This window comes from Sminthopsis crassicaudata, chromosome 3, assembly GCF_048593235.1.
Source record: "Sminthopsis crassicaudata isolate SCR6 chromosome 3, ASM4859323v1, whole genome shotgun sequence".
Taxonomy (NCBI): domain Eukaryota; kingdom Metazoa; phylum Chordata; class Mammalia; order Dasyuromorphia; family Dasyuridae; genus Sminthopsis; species Sminthopsis crassicaudata.
In genome coordinates this window covers 525,249,505-525,268,410 of record NC_133619.1, presented here as the reverse complement: position 1 = coordinate 525,268,410, position 18,906 = coordinate 525,249,505, and the positions used below count along the sequence as shown (strand labels likewise).

Genomic DNA, 18,906 nt, shown 5'->3' with positions numbered 1-18,906 from the left:
GTATGAAGAAGGACTCTTAGAGTTGTTTTAATCAGTGATTTGAAGAATTTTAATATGGATGTTGATAGCTTCTATTTCTTTTTTAGAGAACAGCTAGTTATTATCCTTTGACACATATAATTATTGAGAAATGGTTCATGTTCTGCTATATTTGCATCAGTTTCCTGAATATCCTGGTTGTCAGATCTTTCAACCAGAAATTTGGCGCAAAGATTTATTTCCCAGTTAACTGTTTCCCTTCTCCTAATTGAATTAATTTTGTTTATGCAGGAGCTTTTCAATTTGATATAATCAAAATTTTCTGTTTTTATCTTTTAAGATAATTTCTAGTCCCTATTTGGCCAATAACTCTTCATAATTGTTAAAGGTTATCTCCTTCCATTCCTTTCTAGTTTGTTTATGATATGACCTATGTCATTTTGATAATTTATCCATTGGAACATAAGATATATGGTATAAAATGTTGGTCTAAACTTAATTTCTGTCATTGCTTTTTCTTGATATTTTATGGGTACCAATGGAGTACTCATATTCTCTGTCTCTTAACATTCACATTGCAAATGTGATGAGCCTGTTTTTTTTTTTTTCCTTTTTTTTCCAGGTATTACATTTCTCTGACACATATTCTACATTATTTCTTCTTTGGGATTCCTCATTTGTAATATATTTCAGCCTATATCGATCTGCCATATGTCTTGCCTTTTTCCTGCTGAGTGATCTTCAATTTCAGTTCTTAAATGGAAGAGTTTATGATTTGTAGCCATGCAACATTATTAAAAGAATGTAAGTTCTGAAAACATGGCTCTTTGTTTCAGGGGAAAACTTGAAGTCATTAAAAAAAAGTGTGCCTTTTCCCAAAGGCAACCTTACCCACTCTACTCCAGAATAGAAGTTTTTGAGAAGCAGTTGTGCTTTGTCATAACATTTTATGCAGTTAACAGACTCTTTAAAATGTCACATTTCCTCTACTTAGCTTTTCCTGGTTATCTTCTTTCCCCAAAACCAGAAGTAAACTCTCTCTTTCAAATTCCTACAGAACTTGTACATCTTGATCTTTCATACTTTTTTATTTTGTACTTTATTGTGGCTCTTTTTTATATATGTCACAGAGATAACCCAGAAGCTGACTCCACTCTGATCTTACAGTCTGCTAATTACTCCTTTCCCAAGAATTGTTGACTGTAGACATGACCACTTTTATTACTTGGACGAACAAGCAGTTTATAGCTATAAAATCTGTGATAAGATGATTTCCACGTTCCTTATCATCTGCCCTACCATTATGCCTTCCAGATCCATAGGCATTTTATCCACCTGCCATTATACCCTAAGGATTCCTGGAATTTGTTAAATACCTTACCCACTGAATCCTAGGAACCACCAAACCTTTCCTGCTGCCCCAAAGCCTAATTGTACATAGGTATTACCTCCTTTAAGTTACAGTGTGAGCTTTTTGAGAAAAAGAAGTATTAATTTCTGTGTCACTATCACTTAGCATCATTCTTGGCACATTTCCATTGTGTCTTGAGAAGGAACCTGGTATAGTAGAAAATATGTGGGATTTGAAGTCAAGACAATTTCAGTTCCAATCAATTTTGTCACTACTTGACTATATGAACTTGGACAAGTCACTTCTCTGTGGTTGTTTCCTCATTTGTAAATTGATAGTGTTGGGGCAAATCAGAGGTGTCAAACTGATTCTCCCCCCCCCCCCCCCAGGCAGTTGTGGTTAAGTGACTTACCCAAGGTCACACAGCTAGGAAGTATTAAATGTCTGAGGTCAGATTTGCACTCAGGTCCTCCTGACTTCAGGGCTGGTACTCTACCCATTTTACTACCTAGCTGCCCTTGTCAAATTCATTCTTGACCCAGATTTAAATATAATTGGGAAATGTTTTATAAAATAAATAAAAATATTATTCAACATAGGTCATATTAATTTGAAGTTTTCTAGACCTAAATTAATATGTGCTTAAAGGAAGTGCTTATAAAAAATAAAAACATAATACAACATAGATAATATTAACTTATGTTTTTTAAGTCAATATGCAACCTATAGGAATCCTTTGTGTTTCCTGTAGGTCCCTTTTATCTCTAAATCTATGAATCTGTGGTCTTTTCTCTGCCACTTGCTGTTACTTGAAGAATTATTTATACTTTTTGTTTTATTCCTTAGTAACCAAATTATCTTGTTCTGAATGAGCATCAAATAACAATTTAATATTTTAAATAGTAGTATAGTAAAATCCACAAATCAACAAATTAACAGGTTTTTAGTTGTGATATATGTGATACTGAAGCAAGTAAGTGGCATAGTGAATAAAACACCAACCCTGGATCTAACTTCAAATCTGCCCTCAAACACTTATTGTGTGATCCCTAGGCAAGTCACTTAACCTCTTTTGGTTTGCTTCAGTTTGCTCATCTGTAAAACAGAGATTAATAATTGAATCCACCTCCCAGTATGATTATGAGTATCAAATGATATGTTAATTGTAAAGTGTGTAGTACAGTGCCTGGAAGATAGTATGTAAATGTCAGCTACCATTATTATTAATATTCAGGGATTAATTTTGTAACAGGATAAGTCAAATAATCCATGCTTTAGCCATGTAATAAAAATGCTATACTCAATATTTTGTAATTGCTTTGTATATCATGTTATGTTATCAATTTTCAGTAGTAAAGTCTATGGAAAATTGTTTATTTTTTTTTCTCCTTTTTTGTTGGGAAGGGCAAAGCAGTCAGGATTAAGTGACTTCACAGCTAATCAGTGTCAAATATCTGAGGTCACATTTTGAACTCAGGTCTTCCTGACTTAAGGATTGGTGCTTTATCTATTGCACTAGCTAGCTGCCCCTGGTTTTGTTTGTTTGTTTGTTTGTTTGTTTTTTGGGGTTTTTTTAAGTGGAAAAATACTGTGAAAATGCAAAGTAACTATTGTGTAAAACTTTGATATTCTGTAGAAATTTTGAACTCTAGCAGAGTTTCAAATATTTCTGATGTAAAACTTCCTCCTGGGAAATTCACTTTCTTAATCTAAAGCACGTAAGAAAACATGCATTTGGAAATAACTGAAACTAGGTCTCTTATTCTGAGTCACATGAAGATATTTGATTAATGATCTATTGTAAATTATTAGCACATTGATTTCCTTGAAATTAAATGGATTTCAGAAGTTTGGCATTTTTTCTGTTTATCTCTTTCCCATCTTTTTTAATATAAGCTATTTTTTTTTTAATATAAGCTATTCTTATAAAGTTTCTTTTGTAAAGGATATTGCTGGAAAATGTTTTTTGTTCTATCAAAGAATAACTCATGGGTAATTCTAACTCAGTAGTCAAAGCCATAGGGTTAATCAGGAAAACTCATAACATTAAAATTAAATTGATTAATGGTAGATTAGAATGGAGCAAATTGGAAATCCACACTGATATATAAGTTGTTAAAATAGTAAATTGTTGACATATTGATATACATACATATATACATAATCCAATAAGTTGTTTTTTACATAATCCTAAAAAGCCTGTTACATTTTATTGATATTAAAATATCACTTTGACTTTAAATATTTCTCCAATTCAAGAAAAGTCATCCTAACCTGTATTCTGATGGAAGTGGAAATCTTCAACATAAAGAAGAAACTCACTTCCAGTTGATCAATGATGGACAGAGGTAGCTACACCCAGAGAAGAAACACTGGGAAGTGAATGTAAATTGTTAGCACTAATATCTGTCTGCCCAGGTTGCATGTACCTTCGGATTCTAATGTTTATGTGCAACAAGAAAAGATATTCACACACATGTATTGTACCTAGACTATATTGTAACACATGTAAAATGTATGGGATTGCCTGTCATCGGGGGGAGGGAATAGAGGGAGGGGGGGTAATTTGGAAAAATGAATACAAGGGATAATATTATAAAAAAATATATATATAATAAAAACAATTTAAAAAAATGTTAGGAGTAAATAAATAGCTTCTTAAGTGCTGAACTTGCAAGTTTGACAATGTAAAGTGATGACAGAAATATCACAATGGTAAAAATAATAATCGCATCACATTTATGGAGTATTGTAGTCTTCCTGCCTTTGAAGTCAGCTTTCTATTCAATTTACCACAATGTTTGTCCATGTTATTAATAAACACTCAACAGTAATAAACTGCGAAGGTCTGGTCTAGCTCCTCTTGTCAGGATAAGCAAAAGTCCTTGCCCCACGTTGGGCGCCAAAATGTAGCGAGCTGTCGTCTCCAGAAGCTGCTGGATCACTCTCTGGGAAGAGATCTGCTGTGTCTACTCAAATCTTTCAGACAGATTCTTCTTCCTGTAACAAACCGTTGTCTCCAGGCAGTTGCTGTTAACTCTTGTCCAGAGAAGTGACTTCCCTTCCTGCAGAGAGCCCCGTCAAGCCTGATGCAATGCAGAGACCCTCTTCTTCTTGAATCCTGGCTCTGAATCTCCTCCAGTTCTTATCCTTCTCCAGGCCGATCTGCTCTCTGGGCCCAGTGCTGTCTCTTTTATCCTCCCAGAGAATGGGCGTGGGATCATGCAAGGGCTTCTGGGAAGAACCACCCCAGCCAATGAGCTTGCCCCCTTATCAAGTCAACCTGAGTTTCACCTTTAATTGTCCAGAAAACCTGAATTCTCACCTTGTCACTGTCCAGACAACCTGAGTTCTCACTTAGTAATCCTAACAATAAACATTTTAATTTACAAAAAAAAAAAAAAGTCATCCTAACCACCATTTAATCTAGTTAAGACTTTGCCATTTGTTTTTATTATTGAATTCTCTTGTATTTGAAGTATAAATTTGAAAGGAAAAAATTCCAGTTTTATTCTCAAAAGTTTAAGATATTCAGTCAAGTAAATTTTACTCTAGATATAAAATTTTAGTACTTCTTTCACTGAATTTTTTTAAACTATGCTTATTAACAGTGTGAGTTCCAAGCAAGTGGATAGAGCACCAGCCTTAAATTCAGGAGGACCCGAGTTCAAATGTGGTCTCAGATACTTAATACTTACTAGCTGTGTGACCCTGGGCAAGTCACTTAACCTCAGCCTCAAAAAAACCAAACAAACAAACAAAAAAACCAGTGTGTGTTATGATGGGATTTAGAATCTGCTATTATATCCTTGATCTCATTCAGTGCTATATTTTTGAGCCTGAAAAAGTACATTCCTGTCTTGGTAGTTCCCGTCCTATAATGGGGATAGTAATGCCTGGCGCCTTGAAATGCCATTGAACAATTAAAACATTATTAACTAAATGATAATAAAATATTACCTCAAATAGCAAATGTATGTTAATCCTTTCTGATATGGTGGTTAGAAAAGTATTTCTCTAACTATATAACTTCCTTGCAAACCCCCACTGTCATTTTTTTTGCATCTTCCTTTTTTTATATGAGTTGATGATGAATTCTCTGTAGAATTGTTATTGCCTAAAATAGTTTAACACCTTTTACGTATGTATTTTAATTTAAGGGCCTTTCATTTTTCATATGAGAAGGAAATTAATCTTTTAAATATTATTTAGTAATAAACAGTGCTGCTTTTTGTATTAATGTGGCTTTCAGACTGAGACAGTAGAAAGATAAGTTCTAATGCTAAGCTTTAGTAACAACTAATCTTGCCATAATTTCTTGAAATAATAAAATTAAATTTGGTTTCATATAGTCGGGACTTATTAGCCCAAATTCTAATATAAAGCACAGTCAACAGTTATATACAAACATAAGGAAAAACAATTTTTGATATATCCAGGATTATAAACATAGCCTATTTAATGAGTATATAAAAACCAGTTCATCCACTTGTAAGACAGTAATACAGTAAAACACTTATTATTAATATTGATGTTAAGATTATAGCTTATAAGCAAACCCTTATTTTCAGATTTTTATTGTATGTATTGTATTGTATTGTAATCTATTAGCATGCACTATCAAAATTTATAACAATTCTGCTTTTTATTTTCTCCAGTTATACTAGCCACAGAATTTAATAATTGGAAGGGCTCTCATCAGTCATCCCATGAAACTTATTTCTGGAAAGGAATTACTCATGCAACATGTCCATAGTATCACTCCAACCTTTGCTTGAAGAGTAATCCAGTACTTGTAAAGGAGTTTATTCTATTTATAAATAGCTCCAGGTGTTAGGAAATTCTTTCTGATCTCCAGCCTTAATTTTTCTACCAGTTGTCTTTTTCTTTAGAGCCACATCAGTCAAGTCTAATCCCATTTTCATAAGGACAGCCCCTTCAAGATAGCTATCATGTCTCCTGTGACTCTTTTTCCAGCTTAAATGTTAATTCCTTCCATTGATTATCATGTAAGGTGGACTCGAGCTCTATCAACCAATCTGATTACTCTTTTGATACTCTCAGGGTCAGTATTGCCTTTTCTAAACTTGCTCCTTGAAGTGAATCACTTGTACCAATTCTGGTACAAAATTGGAGGGTTGGGAAACAACAGGACTAACAGATTCTTCTTGTTGAAGTTTTGCTTCTTTTAATGCAGCCCAAGGTGATATGAGCTTTTTGGGTTATCACATCACAATATTAATTAGTGTTGGCAAACCACTAAAACTTCTACTAGATTTTTTTCTTTTTTTTTCCCCAGAAAAACTGTTATCCAACCATGCCCCCCCACCTTGTATTTGTGAGATTGTTATTGAACCCAAGAGTAACACTTTATATTTGTCCTTATTAACTGTCAACTTTGCTTCACTTCTAGTCTGTTAAGATGTTTTTGGATCCTGACTCAGTTATTCATTGTATTAGTTATCCTTGCCAGATTAGAGCCATTTAAAAACTTGGCAAATGTTACCTATGTTTTGTATCCAAGTCATTAACAAAAATATTAAATAGCACTATGCAAAGTATCCTGGATCACTTGATTGGTGAATTTCTATCAAGATGAAATAAAAAATGATGACTGTTCTTTGGAGCGCACATTCAGCCATTTCCAAATCTGTAAAAGCCTTCGATGTTTTAACAAAGACTCAGAAATTGCTAAATCTAATGAACTTTTCTCAGTCTTGATCTATCTTGACCTAGATAGCATTTGATACTAGTTACCATCCCCCACCTTCCTGATATTCTTCGGTCCAATGACAATAGCCTTTTTGTTGTTACTGGAAGATGATGTTCCATCTTCTAACACTGGATATTTTCACTGGCTGTCCCTCATGCATGGAATGCTTTGCTTCCTAATCTCTGCGCTTTCCTGGCTCACTTCAAAACTCAACTGAAATGCTACCTTCTGCAGAAATACTTTTCTTGTCCCTTCAGCTGTTAGAGCCTTCCTTGCTAAGGTTACCTTGAATCTATGTTCTATATACCTCCAGTATACTTACATCTGCAATGAAAGTACAGTCTTTGAGAACAGGGACTGTTTTTGCTTTTTCTTTGTAGCCTCAGTGCTACTTAGCATTGGCACATAGTGAGCCTTTAATAAATACTTATTGGCTGATTGAGATGTTTTAGCAAATCCTTTAGTAAAATTTAGTAGCAATATCAACAGCATTTCTCTGTTCTATCAGGTTGGTAACCAAGTCAGAAGAAAAAATAAGGTCAGCCTGATAAAAACCGTGGTAATTCTTTATGATCACCACTTTATTTTCCATACATTATTAATCATCTCTTAATAATTTCTACTAAATGTGTTTTACAAATCCAGGCCAAGGTCACTGGCCTAGTTTGCAGGCTTTCTTCTCCTTTTTTTGACCCTTGCCCTTCCAATCCTATAGAACCTTTCCTGTTTTTCCACTCTTCATGCATGACTGACAAGGTATCAATATTTAGCTACTTAATTAGCAAGCATTTTTAAGCACCAAGTATGTGCCAGGCACAGGAAATATGGATACAATGAATGAAAAAGTCCCTACTGTCAAGGAGCTTATATTCTATAAGTAAGACAATATAGAGATCTATAAGTATATGTAGAATACATACAAAATAGGTAAATTCAAGGAGCTCATCAGGAAAACTTCATGTAAATTTTTATTTAAAAAATTCTAAACTTTAAAAATTTCTATATATAATGTAGAACAGAAGAACTTGTACATAGAACTGAATATTGTGGAGATCATGCTCTTCTTAAAGGTGGCACATGAACTGTGTCTTGAAAGGGAATTTACTAACAGGTCATATCTCACAAAATTTTGGGGGGGTTTTGGAAGGTTAGATTTTTTTTCACTTCCTTTTATTCCCCTTTATCATTATTTTATTCTCTCATTTTTTAAAAACAGGGACCCTTAACTCTTTGTGACCATGCCTTAAATTTAAATCATTCTGGCTCCCACTAATTGGCCAATAATACATCCCAGCCCAAGCCTTATTTGGTCATTGTTTGGATTTTGATGGTTCATAGGTAATGTGAATTGTAAATATTTCTGTTCCTCTCCTCTCCTCTCCTCTCCTCTCCTCTCCTCTCCTCTCCTCTCCTCTCCTCTCCTCTTCTTCTCTTCTCTTCTCTTCTCTTCTCTTCTCTTCTCTTCTCTTCTCTTCTCTTCTCTTCTCTTCTCTTCTCTTCTCTTCTCTTCTCTTCTCTTCTCTTCTCTTCTCTTCTCTTCTCTTCTCTCTCTCTCTATATATATATGTATGTATGTATGTATATATATATGTATGTATATATATACACACACATATATATATATATATATATATAATTATTTATTTATTTGTTTGTTTGCTTGCTTGTTTGTTTGTTTGTTTTGAGTAGGCAAGCCATCTCTTGCCTCATTTCTTACCTGGCTTTAAAATGGTATTGCCTCAGACAAACTGAGACTTGTTAAAGAGCTTAGCTTAAAAAGTACAAGATCTCCCTCCCACTATATCTGGGGTCTTCTCCGTTCATGCTGATCTATGTCTTACCCACTGGACTTAGGTGACTTTGGAGGGGAGAGTGAAGCTGATGACTTAGCACAACCCAGCCTCACTTAAATTCAATTCACTTGCAAGTCAAGACATCACCCTTCTGATGTTATTGGTCTTCTAGAACCAGAGATGAACAATAATAACAACCTGCTGTGTCTTGAAAGAAGAGAAGGATTCTCTGAGCCAAGATCATATCTACCTTTACTTTTAAGTGTAGTTCATTTAGGCCAGGTGATTTGAATTTATCAGGTCAGTAAGGTACTTTCTTATTGTTGCCTTATTTATATTGGTTATTAACTCCCCTCTAGCCAATTTATTCTCTTTTGTAGTGCAAAGATCCCTCTTTTAATAAACAGAAGCAAATTTAAGAACTGAACAATTTATTTCTCTCTTTTTTCCCCCTCTTATCCAACCTGTCCCAAAATTGCCCTCTTACCTTTGGAACTTCTCTTTATTCCAGAATAGCTTAAAAAAAAACCCCAAAAAACACAACTTTTTATTATTTTTAGCTTCCTTACTGACCATAACTCATTCTGAATTTCCATACTAATAATATTCTTACAACTTTGTAATATTCTTACAACTTTGTAATATTCTTACAACTTTGCTTTTGTATTCATCCTCTATTATTTGATTTCATTTTCTGTGTATGTCTTTATAAAAACTTAAGTTGGTTGGTAAATTCTGTGTTCATCTACATACATCTCTTTATAAGGTTCCTGTTTGTGAATTCTTGATAATTTTCCATCTCTGTGGGACTGATTTCCCCTGTAGAATTTTGAAATATGAAATTTTATCTACTTTTTAAAATAATAAACCCTTTGAAATCTGGTCTTCCAAAATCTAAGGTTCATGTCAGACTGTGCCAGGGTTTCCTTTCTTTTATTACAAATTATAAGAGGGAGTGGTCACTTCTCCTTCAGGATCCCTATCATATCCTGTTAGTGAAATTAAGGTCTAGAATCCAACTTCTTTTTGTTAGTTCCTTCACCTTTTAAAGAATGAGGTTACCATTGAAACTGCTTTGCTTTTGACACAAAGAAACCTATAACAGATGTTTGGATAATTAAAGTCCCTTTATATTATATGTTGCTTTTATATGTTTGTTTGTGCCTAGCTTAAATTCAGTTTTCTAAACTCCTCGTATATTTTTTCTTTCTTTCCAAGTGGTACATTCCCATGACAAAACTTCTGTTATCTTCCCATTGATCTTCACCCAACTGTTCTCTACCATACTTAACCTTTCTGTTCTTAGATTTTCTCATATTAATATGTCTAGTTATATATATATGTATGTCATATATATTATATGTATAACATTATACATATGTCATATAATTTCATAGTCAAACTCTAGAGAAAATCAATCCAAGAAAGATGGCAACTTCTCAAGAATAGGACATAGATGGGCCCTTTGATGAAGATACGCAAGCCTTTATTAAAACGCTTGCTGTTTCCTAAGTGCTAGAAATACAAAGACAAAAAAAACCACAAAAACCCCTCTGACTTCAAGGATAATATGTTCTAAAGTGGAACACATGATGTAAATAACTAGGTACTCACAAGATATGTATAGAGTTGAAGGTAATCTGAAAAGGTAAGGCATTAGAAGTGGGGGGATCATGAAGGGTCTATTACACAAAATGGGATTGGAATTGAGTCTTGAAAGAAGACTGTCGAAACTAAAAGGCAAAGGTAAGAAGGAGGGAATTCAGACATAGGGCACAGACAATGCAAAATCATGGAGACGGAATGGAGTATTGTGTTCAAGTCACTGCAAGTAGGCAGTGTAGCAGGATCACGAAGGAGAGAAAGGCATTGAAGATTGGAAAGGTAGTTAAGGACCAAGTAATAAAGAGCTTTAAATACCAAAAAGACAACTTTATATTTGATCCTGAATGGAATAGGAAAGCTATTGAAGCTCATTTGGAAGGGTGGTCATGGTAAGACCTTCTCTTGGCAATTTATGGAGAATGATATTCTGTGGGGTAGATTTGAGGTTAGAAGATCAATTAGAAGACTGTTGTAGTAATCTAACTAAGATGAGATGAGGTCATCAACTAGGGTTGTGGCTATATTAGTAGAGGGAATGGAACATATATGAGAAATGTTGTGAAGGCAGAAATGACTTATTTGGCCGTACATTAGAAAATGAGTGAGAGTGAGGTGACAAGAATAGGTGAGGTGAGAATGAGGAAGGTGGAGCCAAGATGGCAGAGTAAAGGCAGGAAGTTGCCCAACCTCTCCCCCAAACTGCTCCAAATGCCTTTAAATAATGATTCTAAACAATTTTTTAAAGCATTAGAACAAAAAATTGTTTTAAGTGTAACTGGAGAAAAATATTGAATAAATAAATTTTTTTAAATAACTTTGAGGTTGGTAAGTAATTGAAAGGATAATGGTACCTTGGAAGGACAAAGGGCTGGTAATACAATTTGTTTTGGACATATTGAGTTTGAGACTCATGTATGGCTCAGTCAGTTCTTGATATTCAAAAAGCAGTTGGAGATGCATAGCTGTAGCTGAGCAGATATCTCAGCCCTTTATATAGAGATCTGGAAATCATCTACATAGAAATCATTGAACCATGATGATGAGAGGAACCTTGCCTTTCCACAATTTTTCAATGTGCTGTTTCTTTTGAAAAAGGTATATTTATTCAGAAGCATATTCTAGATATGGGTCTCATCAAAATCTTAGTGATACTTAGGAGGTCAAATTCCCTTTTTATTTTAGGACCTCTAGTTCATATTGCTTGTTACCTAAACTTTTGTTTAGGTTTTTGTGCCATAGGTTTTATTTTTGGATCCTTTTGTGCGTTTGTCTCCTATAAACTTCTGAATGTTTCAACTGATATTTTTCTTACATTTTAGTTATTTGATATGGGATCTAGCTTGGGGGAATTTACATAAGCAATTTTCTGCTTCCTGCATCCCTTTTAGGTTAAAGCTCTTTTAATTAGATTTGCAATATAGAAGACAAAAACATTTTTTAAAATTAAATTAATTTTTTTTATTAACAAAAATTGATTTTCTTTCTTCCCTCTTTCCTGCCTTGTTAATTACACTCTGTTCCTGGCCAGGAGTTTGTGATGCTTACCTGTTAAGCTATCTTACAGAGCAACAAATTATGTTCTCAAATAAAAATTTAACATTAAGGTCACTATCTAAATTGTTTTTTTTTTTCTTTGCACTTCTTGCTTTCAGAGGACAGTAGTCAGGTAAATGTCATTTGTATCTACATAGTGTTCATTTTATTGTTCAAGACAAAATTATCTCTGACAGTGCTTTCCAAGTTCCTTCTGGCAGTATAATTTGTGTCACTGTGAGTCATCAGACATAGATAGTTATCCTTTGCTTTGGCACAACTTGAGAGGTTTTCTGTTATGTCTTGTTCGTGGCCTAGAAAGACGGTGGACCTCTATGTTATTGTTTTTAGGTTGACAGTTGCCACAGCACCTCATGAACATAGAGTCAACATCCACCACTATTCTCTTCTTTCTTCCTTTGATACGTACTGGATGGATGATCTCTTACTTGAGCGCTCCTGTGGTTCTATTTTTGTTCCTTAGAGCATTAAGCAGCTGCTTCTTCAAAGTATTCTGATAGCTCTTCAAGAAGAGTTTCAGGTTTTATTTTTTTTTTAATTTATAGTTGTACAATGCCTTTTTTTCCTCTGGGTATGATATTTTTTTATTCTCCAATCTCCTCTTTCTCAATGTGTCTTAATGAAGTTTTATTTCTGGTTTGCTCTGTGTGTGTGTGTGTGTGTGTGTGTGTGTGTGTGTGTGTGTGTATGTGTTTAAGGAACAATTTATTAATCTGGATAACATGCAGGAAAGTAAGGTATTCTTTGAGACTCAACCTTTTCTAAGCAAGAAATCAGCCATACTTTAAACAAAGAGAGCAATTGCTTGCAGCAGACATTGCAAACATCAGTATTAGTCATTCCAAATTCCTCTCTGCTTTTGTACTAATTGACATCATGAGTCCCACTTTTCATACTTTTAGTGGCTTTGCAACTCTCCTGCTCACTTAGTCCATATCTTTCTAGACTTGTCACCAATACAACTTTATGACTTCATCTAATTTCCTCTTCTTTCTAAAACATTGATTTATCTGTTTACCCTTGCCTTAGCATTAATAGTCTAAATTCTTAATTGCAGAAAGGCAATTTACCTCTATCAGGAGGTAAAGAGATAACTCTAATTTAGCCAAGAAGGATTTTTAGTATTATGTGGCATACTTATCATTTGCAGGTATAGTAAAGAAATCAAATGTAGAAAGGTATAAATAATAGACATTTATTTTACAGACCATAATAAAACAAAAATGATAAATGGATAATGATCTAAATTCTCAAATTTCTCTGAATTCCTTATGTTCATTGTTTCTTCCAACCTGTCTATGCATAGACATACCATATAGTGCATATGTTCTACCAGTCTTTAATGGATGATCTTTTATACTATAAGGTATTCAGTTCAATGAGTCTTATTAGTTTCTCACTCAAAATATGCTAGTCACTATGCTGAGTGCTGGAAGTGTAAAAACAAGAAGGCAATATGTTACATGGGAAAGAATGGAATCTTCAGGCAGAGAAACTGGTTTAAGTTCTATTTTTGCCATTTATGGCCTGTGTATCTTCAGGCAAGCCACTTTACCTTTCTGGGGACAATTTCTTCCTCTGTAAAATGAGGAGGTTGGACCATATGGCCCTTGACATCCTTTAAAGCTCTAAGGCCTGTTATCCTGGAATTCTAAAGATTAAGAATGAAGTAAATGTGGACTAAATAGATGCTCCAAATAAAAAGCTGGTTAGGAAAATAATCATAGAAACAGATTATTATGTTTGAGGAATAACAATGAGATTGGCCTATCAAAATTAACCAGAAGCAGCTAAAGCAATTAAAAGAATTTTTCTAACTTTTAAAACATTAACAAGATTAATGAATTTATCATACGGTTAAAAAAATATAGAATGTTAGCAAGTTAATCTCAAAAGAAATTCAAAAGTAAATAAAATGGGAATTTTGAAAAAAAAATTGATCTAATCAACAAGCTGTTATGAAAGAGGACCAAAATGACATCACTATATTAGAGTCAAGTTACAGTGTGACTATAGCTGATCAGATCAATTTAAGCTTAGAAGACTGTCATAGTGCAGACACAAATAGTTTATATGAACATTTGGCATGGAGATGTCTCCAAATTTGCTCATTTCACATTTCTTTTGAACAACTGCAATTCTAGTTTGCTCATAGAGCCCAATACCTTCTTTGATGCAGGCACATGGCATGCTGGACAGTCCTGTGCTAATATCTTCCATGTCTTCATAATCTATTCTAGAATTCTTCAGAGAGGCCTCAGAGTGTCGTTGTATCACTTCTTCTGACTTCCATGTAGGCACTTATTTTGTATGTAAAATAATTCTCTGTAAAATTGTCTTTTAGGCAAACATACATTTGTTGAACAGCATGTCCAGAAAAAGAGAAAAACATATATTGCCAAAACGTTTTAGTATTAAAACAGAAAAGATCAGTGGAATTGTTGAGGCAAAGATTTAGAAAGAAATTCAGTCTCATATTAAATAAACCAAGAACACAAAGTACTTGGGAAAGGACTTGCTATTCAATAAGAACTAATGGGAAAACTGGAGAACTAACTGTTTCGCAGTTATTAACACTAAATGCAACCTCATGTGGATGTGGTCTAAACTTAATCTTCCTGAATCTAGTCCCAGTACTCCACTGTATTACCCAGCTTCCAAATCTATTGAAAAATGGTTCTTGATCCTCTATATTTATGTCAATTCCATATGTGTGTTTCTGTGGGTGTGTGTGTATATTAGATTTCTTATTCTATATCTCATGTTTTGCCCTATTTTTCCCCTACTCTTTCCTTTTAAGCTACTTGCACAGCTTTTGTTTATGCAAAAGCTTTACTAGTTCTTACCAAATATACATGGTTTATATTGCCTTTTGTGATTTTTCTCTATTACTTATTTTGAAACCTATCCCTAACTATACTTCTTAAAGGCATCTACTTGTAAATTGAGTTCAAAATCCAGCCTTAGACACTTAATAGCTGTGTGATTCTGGGCAAGTCACTTAACTATGTTTTCCCAGTTTCCTTAACTTGAAATGGAACTAATAATAATAACCTATCTCCCAAGATTATTATGAGGAACAAATGAGCTTATCTTTATAAAATGCTTACTTAACACATGGTGGAAACGATATAAACACAATGTTATTCCTAATGTTAAAAGAATCGGGGGGGGGGGGCAGCTAGGTGGCCCAGTGGATAGAGCACCAGCCTTGAATTTAGGAGGACCCGAGTTCAAATTTGACCTCAGACACTTAACACTTCCTAGCTGTGTGACCCTGGGCAAGTCACTTAACCCCAGCGGGGGGGAGGGGGGAGAAGAATCTGAGGGATGAATAAAGATTTTGAAATGAGAATTGCAAACAATCAACATTTATATTTTTAAATACTCCAAATCGTTAATAACAAGAAGAATCCAAAGCAAATCAGCCCCAAAGTTTCACTTTATATCTATCAAGTTGGCAAAGATGAAAAAAGATGAAAAACCATATTGGAGGGGTTATAGGAAGATGGATATACTGATACATTATTGGAATTCTGAATTTGTCTAATAATTCTGGAAAACAGATAAAAATTATATGAATTAAAGACTCCAAACTCTTCATGCCTTTGATGTAGCTATCCTTCTACTTGGCATGTAATACAAGATAGGATCAAATATAGTCTCTTTCATCCCCACCCACCACCCCTACAAAGTGAGTATCTATCAATTGGAGACTGTCCAAATAAATTTCATTATGTGAATTTAATAGAACATTATTATATTGTAAGATATAGCTAATGAAGAAATTAGGAGAACAGTAAGTATAATAATATAAATGAGAATATTAGCAGTCAGCTGAACAAAAACATGAAACTAAAGGTACTATAGAATGTGAGTTATTTTCTTTCTATAGAATGGATGGAAGTAATCCGAAGACAAGTTGTCAAACTATTACACATTTAGTCACTTTATAGGTTCTGTTGGTGAGTCTACATTTCAGATAACCCACTTAAAAAATAGACTCTGGGAACAACACAATTTTGTGTTATTATTATTTCTGTTTTCTTATAATTTATAACTTTACCTATATATGTTAGTTTTTCTGTTTTCATTTTTACTCAGTTTTCAGAAATGTATCTTCATTTCATTAAGAAATTATCTTTGACTAGCATAAGTACTCAGTATTATTTTTAGAAAAAAATTTCCATTACAACAATCCCAAAGGTTGGAGAGTAGGAGGGTTTCCAAGACCAAAGTCTTTGAGGACTTAGTACCTTTAAAATTCCATGCTGGATTCATCTTGGTTATAAATTGGCCCCTATTTTACTTATAGTGGCAGTTGTTTGTGTAAAGCATTGAGAAATTTATTTTTGCTGTGTTTGTAAATGCAGTAAGCAAATGTTAAATTTTGTGAACTTAACGGTATTAGAAGAGAAACTCTTGGAATTAGCAGAGTAAAGTAATGGCATTTCCAAACCAAAACTAGTTATACTGTATTTGTTGAACGAATAAATTCATCACACTAAAATAGCTAACAAAATTCGTGATACTCAGTGAAATTTCAAATATCCCCTTTATAATAATGTAAAGCTTAACCTCTATAAACTAACTCTGTTTTTTGTTTTGTGATGCAGGTGGCAATAAAAATCATAGATAAATCTCAGCTGGATGCAGTGAATCTAGAGAAAATCTACAGAGAAGTACAAATAATGAAAATGTTAGATCACCCTCACATAATAAAACTGTACCAGGTATGATTTAAACTTTGCAGTTTCAGTTCTGCATTTTATTACAAAATTATTCATTAGTTTTCCCAAATGTAAAAGACATATAATTTAAACTTTGCTGTTCAGCTAAGTTGCTTTGATATTGGACATTACTAGAATTATTTCTAAATGGAAAATGTTAAGAGAGTGAAAAATACTGGTATTTTTATATGTACAAATTGGACTTCAGGGTATTTTTATAAATTGACAACCAATTTTATAAATTGGTGAACATGTCTAATTAAAGGCCAAAATGTGGTAGCCTCATAAAACATTTTGGTAACAATGTCCATTATGTGAACGTTTATTTTGTCAGCATCATAGAGCCTTGATAAAATTTAATTTATTCAGCTTATGATCTGTATTACGTATTAAGATATTATTTTGTGTAAAATCTGGAAGTGGATAAAGCTTACATTCTATTTTAAATGATGCTATCAGATGTGCTTACTAGGATGTGTTTTTAAAAGGGAAAAAAAATCTAATATTTTTTTTTAAGAAAATACTTTTTTGTGAAAAGATGATGTTACAATGTATCACATCTTCAAATTTTTGGTTATTTATATTTGGACTTTTTTGTTTTTTACCTATGTATGACAAGGTGTTGATATTGTATACCCTGAAAATAAAAGAGAAAGTATAAACTTCCAAATATTGTATATTCTACATCTATTAAAATGCATTATAAAAAGCATATAGTATCAGAGCTGAAAAGACCTAAAAGATCATGTAGTTCAATTCTATTGTTTTATAGATGAGAAAACAGAGATTTAGTGATGTAAACATGACTTGCCAAAGGTTTCACTGTTTATTAGTAAGTGGAAGAACTAAGATTCTAAGCCCTTACAGGAAAGCTGTGATAACAGATGTTATCCAGTTTATATAAGTCCAAAATAAAAGAAAAGTCCAAATTCATGGCTACCAGGCAACTCCTTCTATGTTCAAGCAGTTACAAAGGCTTCCCCATTCAATTCCAGGAGATTCTAAGAAACTCAGTGTTCCCCTTCAAGTTGTAAATGAAGCTCATTTTAGTTCTTTAAGCCAGAAAAATCTACTCTTGTTGCTTACTTCTATTTTTCTTGATCATCCACTATTGATAAGCTGGAGAATGTCCAAAAAATGGCTGCTAGAATGAAGGGCTACAATTCATGCTAAGTGAGGCTCAGTAGAAGGAAATGTACAGCATTTTATGGCCTGAAGAAGGGAAGACCCAAGGTGTACATAAAATATTACATCACTTGAAGATAAAGATATCTTCAAGTACTTGAAGGGATATTGTATAAAGGGGAAATAGACTCACTTTGACTCAGAAGGGTCAGAATTAACTGCAATGGGTAGAAAATGCAAAAAGGAAAATTTGTACTTGATGTCTAGAAGAATTTACTAAAAGCCATTCAAAAATGTAATGGACTGCCTTAGGAAGTGGTGAGTTTTCTTTCTTTTGTGAAACAGGATAATTACTTATTGGGTATAATGTAATCAAGATTCCTTTTTAGCTATGGATTGGATTGGCTGGCTTTCTGAGGTCTTTCCAGCTCTGAAATTCTTTGATTCTTTTTATCTATAGGAAATAGATGCAGGAAAATAAAGAAGGATTAAGGGAGAAAGAGTCTTTTTACCTTGTGTTTTTATATTTTTATTTAGGATATAGTTTATGTTTAGGATCATAAAAAGGATTATGTGCTTGCTTTAGGAGCAAGAAGACCTAGGAAGAAAAACTATTGTTTTTCTCTTTGAGCCAAGGAAGGAGAAGAAACTTGGACAGAAATTTCAGGCCTTCAAAAAAAAAAAATTTTTTTTTGAAAGGGAATCCATCCCAAGTGAAAAGTGTATAAAGAGGGCACTTTATACCAAGTGGAGACCAGTTTCTCTGCATGGTTCCTTATCTTTGCCTACTACCTCTCATCATCCTTTCTGTTCTTTCCTCTGCTTATGTCCTTGCTCCTGCCTGAAATCATGGAAACCATGATTTAGTTATTAGACTTTATGAAAATTTTGAAAGTAGCAATTTTGTTGTTGGGGTTTGATTTTAGTATAGGGCACTGTAGTTGGGTTCCTGACATTTCAAGTTAGTACTCTGAATGTATTTCTTCCTGTAAACTTTATTATATGTAGTGTGAAGATTTTATAGCACACAATCCTATACAAGTATGTTATTTTTGT

At 33.6% G+C, this 18,906-nt stretch overlaps 1 protein-coding gene across 1 annotated transcript in view; it reads left to right on the top strand.

The window, feature by feature from the left end:
* The window catches only part of SIK2 (salt inducible kinase 2), a 140,073-nt gene that overhangs the window by 11,077 nt on the left and 110,090 nt on the right, over nt 1-18,906 (top strand). Inside the window, exon 2 of the mRNA XM_074304289.1 lies at nt 16,612-16,728. Within this exon, the coding sequence (XP_074160390.1) occupies nt 16,612-16,728 (117 nt within the window). The remainder of the gene's footprint in view (nt 1-16,611; nt 16,729-18,906) is intronic.